Here is a 4,034-nt window from a genome sequence, read left to right as displayed (position 1 = left end):
AGTGGCCCGACATACAAATCGGAGAAATAACTATAACTATTTTTATAATATTTTGGTGCGCGCCGATTAGAACCGTCCGTTTATCATGTGCTTTTCATTGGTTGGCATACGACAGTAACGCCATCTCCACGGAGCCTAACTAAAAACTATCTCTCCCAAAATTCCAAAATTAAATGGCGGTCTCAAGCTCGTCGCTAGACGCTTTTTATTGGAACTCGAGATGGCGGTATTTTGATATTTTGAAACGCGCTTTTTTATTAAAAGTTGAGCAAGGATTCAAAGTTGTGTTACTTAATCTTGTAAACGTAATTACTCAAACAAAAATATATCTTTTCACAGGTTAGTGTTAGAAATTCTAAATAAAACAACTTGGTTACGCCACTGTTATGTAATGCGAGTTATATTCGTTGAACTCTGATGTTAGGGGAAATGAAAAAGTCGCTGATGAATCAATAACGCTTTTCCATAATTATTTATATGGGTGTCTACATTATATATAAAAAAGGCCTGAACATTTAAGAAAATGATCTTCTAAGGTACGACAAAGATGGCTATTCTTTCGTCATCAGCCAAACAAAAAGCACGGTCAAAGCTACAGATTCTAACCGGCGCGCTTCCCTCTTTTCGAATGAGCGTTTTAGTTATCAGATTTCTATGGAGCCCTAATAGTCAAACACGCCCTAAAGGAATAAGGAAATATCTATCGGATATCTGGCAGAGCCGTTTACAGCCACCTGACCTGAGAGTCCTCAATTATCGAACTTGCTGTCTGCTTGAGTGTTAACGAAGTTTATAAAAATTTTCGTAAGATATTTTTTAACTTAAATCTTAATTATTATTTTAATATAATAATTAATTTTTACCAAATAGCAAAGCAACATATTTTTTGCAGTTTTCGACTTAAGGATTAGATTGAGTTCCTAATATGTACTTTTATTTCAATTAACAAAGTACCACCCCCTATAAATTAAACGTTAAGCCTTTGTCTCGGTTGTTGTTTTATGGGAACAACTAACGGTAGTTACATTAAATTAAAGTTACTATATTAGCTGAAAAATGTTTGGTAAAAAGCCTTCTGTACAAGACCAACTGCGTCAACAGTCTAAAGATCTCAGGAAAACACAAAGAGACTTAGAAAGAGATAGGAGGGAGCTAGAGCGCCAGGAGAAGCAGCTAGAATTGGAAATTAAAAAGGCAGCGAAACAAGGTATTTGGTTAATGTTTTAGGAATTTGACTTACATCAGCTAGGCTAATACCCAAGGCACCACCTTTGGCCTAAGTCATCTAGTGACTTTTAATGCCTTTAAATAGGAGGGTGGTGACAAGTCCTTCATGCCACGCGAACCAACAGCACTGCTCCCTACACTATTACTGTTAACCTTAACAAGTTTTTATGGGAAAGGGAATTGCTTTAGCTTCCCTATATGGCAAACAAATATGGGTGCAGCCATTCCAAGACAGCTTACAAATAGAAAACAAGTATTTGGTCTTTAGAAAAGAATTGCCAGCTAACTGTTTTCTGTTTTTTGCATACTATTTCAACCCCTACATTTTGTGGTTGAGGCTATGTTATAACTTTAGGTGGAGTTGCATAATTGGTTTATTATTATAAGTAGTTAGCCTTTTAAGCAAAATATTGTTGTGCGTGAAGTTTTATGCAAATTATATGATAATTTAGGAGACAAACAAGTATGCACTGTCTTGGCCAAACAGTTAATACAAGTCAGGAAACAAAAAGGAAGGTCTTTAACTGCAAGCTCCAAAGTAATGTCCATTGGTACTCAATCCAAAACGATTAATGCTAATGTGAAGCTGGCTGGAGCAATGGCTGCGACATCTAAGACAATGGGTGCTATGAACAAGCAAATTAATCCTGAACAAATAATGAAAACTATGCAAGAGTTCGAGAAAGAAAATACTAAAATGGAAATGAAGGTAAAACATTTCTATTTAGGTTCTTATTAGTCAAACACATGCTAAAAGGAAACCATAGTTCTAAATGTTATTTTCATGTTTTTGTAGGAGGAAATTATGGAGGACACATTGAATTCCGTTTTTGAAGAAAGTGGAGATGAAGAGGAACAAGATCAAATTGTGACACAAGTTCTCGATGAAATAGGAATTGAACTCACTGGAAAAATGTCGAAAGCCCCAACAAGTCACTTGGGTGACAAATTGCCTGGAGCAAAACAAACTTACACTGATGATGAAATTGAGAAAAAACTTGCGGCCTTAAAAACTTGAATAATTATATTTATATTTTCTTTGTAAATCCAATACCAGGTCGCTTAAAAACCAAGTTCCTTAAAACTTTTAAAAATACTTTCCAGCTAAGACAAATATAATTTCAAAAATTAATTTTGCTTTTTTCTGTTCTTCATGTATGAAATTAGAAGATACTAAAATTTTCAGTACACTGTTAATTTGCTTGGAATTTGTCTCTTGCCAGACTTTTCTAGCTGTAAAATACTTAAGTCTTGGAACTATCGTCCAATTTTCATTCAGTAATTAAAATTAATGTATAAAGTTATTTACATAAAGAATTTTATTCCAATATTTGTGGCATTAATAAATGTTATAAAACACGCCCTGATGCAATAACTAACTTCCTTATCTTTAAACAGATTTAACAGAAACTGTTTGTTACTTCGTCATTTCCCAAGATTGTGGTGTAAATCCAACGTTGTATTGGAAAATCTTGTTTACAAATTTATATCAGCATTGCCAAAACTTATTTCCTTCGATGGCAGAGGTTAAAGGGAATGTGAACTGCATATTTCATGAAGGTTCAATAATTTCACATTTCTACCACTAAGTGATTGTCGCTGGTTTATCAATTTAGTTTACACTCCCTTTAAGTTTTACTTAACTAGCTTCTAAAAGATTGTAAACATAAAGCCTATAGGAGAAGCAAACTGCTGAAGAGTTGGCGGTGTACAGTGGTAGGCAGGCTGCTGGAACCCCGCCATCTTTATGCGGTTAAAATCTAAGGATAAATTATATTTGGGGGGTTGAAGTCCATTTAAAATACGTCATTCGGTCGCATTTACAGAGTTACACTTTGATGACGTTTTTGTAATCGACTTACGACCCCTCATCATACCTCCCTTGAAAGTCCTTTTAAGTACTTCAATCAATGGAAGATTAATGAAAATCGGCACCTATGCTTAAGATTACTTCGGCTGTACAAAGGTAAAACGAACTATAGGCATGTTGGTCATTTTGAGGTATCGGAATCTAAAGAATCTTCTATATAGCTCAAAATATAAAAATAATTTTCACAAAATAATGAAATTATTGGCCACTGGATTCAATGGTGTTTAATTAATTTTTATCTCCAGCTGACGGGATTTTAATTAAAACAGATTAGTCGGTTTTTTATCTATTTTTGAAAAAAGGATTGTGGAAAAACAGACTATTTTCGGATATAGTTCGTTTTTAATATATTTTTCTTGTGAGTGGTTAGACGAACTATATTTTGATTTAGGCCATTTTTCTAGTCGCTTTTTTGGAACAATTTTAGTAAAACCACAAGTCTATAATATTGTTCCATAAGTTTGTCATTTTGGGGAATATTTTACTGAGAGCTAGTAACGGAGTGACGCCATCACAAGAAGAAAATCTCCCCCTAGCGAGGCGCTTTCAAAGTCTACGAGTGACCCGTTAGTAAGCGGACGCAAAACGGCGACGAAGCCCGTAATGCGGTCTGTCTTGTGAATAGCCAGCACCGTAACCAGGATTTGATTTCAGGGTGGGCACGCAATGGAAACAAATAAAAAAAAATAAAAAATTGTACATACAACCATACGGTCCAGGGTGGGCACGGCCCGACCGCCCCCCCCCTGGTTACGGCCCTGTGAATAGCTCTCAGTAAAACTTTTGCATGTGAAGAATAGTAAGTGCCACACTTATGTCAAAATATTATACACTTATGGTAAAACGAACTATATTATTTTATGGAATGTTCTTAAATTGGATATTTTATGCGCTTAGCTGTAAAAATCACCATATTTCTATAGGATGTTTTAATGGT

At 35.1% G+C, this 4,034-nt stretch overlaps 1 protein-coding gene across 1 annotated transcript; it reads left to right on the top strand.

Moving 5' to 3' along the window:
* The first annotated feature begins 761 nt into the window (after positions 1-761).
* On the top strand, positions 762-2,424 carry CHMP2B (Charged multivesicular body protein 2b). Its single transcript, XM_090164776.1, has 4 exons — positions 762-804; positions 871-1,207; positions 1,680-1,936; positions 2,024-2,424. Exons 2-4 carry the CDS (start codon positions 1,057-1,059, stop codon positions 2,243-2,245), a joined length of 630 nt encoding a protein of 209 aa, XP_090020902.1. The 5' UTR covers positions 762-804; positions 871-1,056; the 3' UTR covers positions 2,246-2,424.
* The last annotated feature ends 1,610 nt before the right edge of the window (positions 2,425-4,034 follow it).

This window comes from Leiobunum rupestre, chromosome 2, assembly GCF_980474605.1.
Source record: "Leiobunum rupestre chromosome 2, qqLeiRupe1.1.hap1, whole genome shotgun sequence".
In the NCBI taxonomy this organism is placed as follows: domain Eukaryota; kingdom Metazoa; phylum Arthropoda; class Arachnida; order Opiliones; family Sclerosomatidae; genus Leiobunum; species Leiobunum rupestre.
Note: the sequence above shows the minus strand (reverse complement) of the source record. Positions and strands in the feature narration are given on the sequence as shown.

What these genes read in the sequence shown, in the direction of transcription:
- CHMP2B (XM_090164776.1), top strand. Translation starts at nt 1,057, where the DNA reads ATGTTTGGTAAAAAGCCTTCTGTACAAGACCAACTGCGTCAACAGTCT. An exon ending in TAAAAAGGCAGCGAAACAAG is followed by an intron (nt 1,208 to 1,679) that starts GTATTTGGTTAA and finishes ATGATAATTTAG; the next exon opens with GAGACAAACAAGTATGCACT. An exon ending in ATACTAAAATGGAAATGAAG is followed by an intron (nt 1,937 to 2,023) that starts GTAAAACATTTC and finishes ATGTTTTTGTAG; the next exon opens with GAGGAAATTATGGAGGACAC.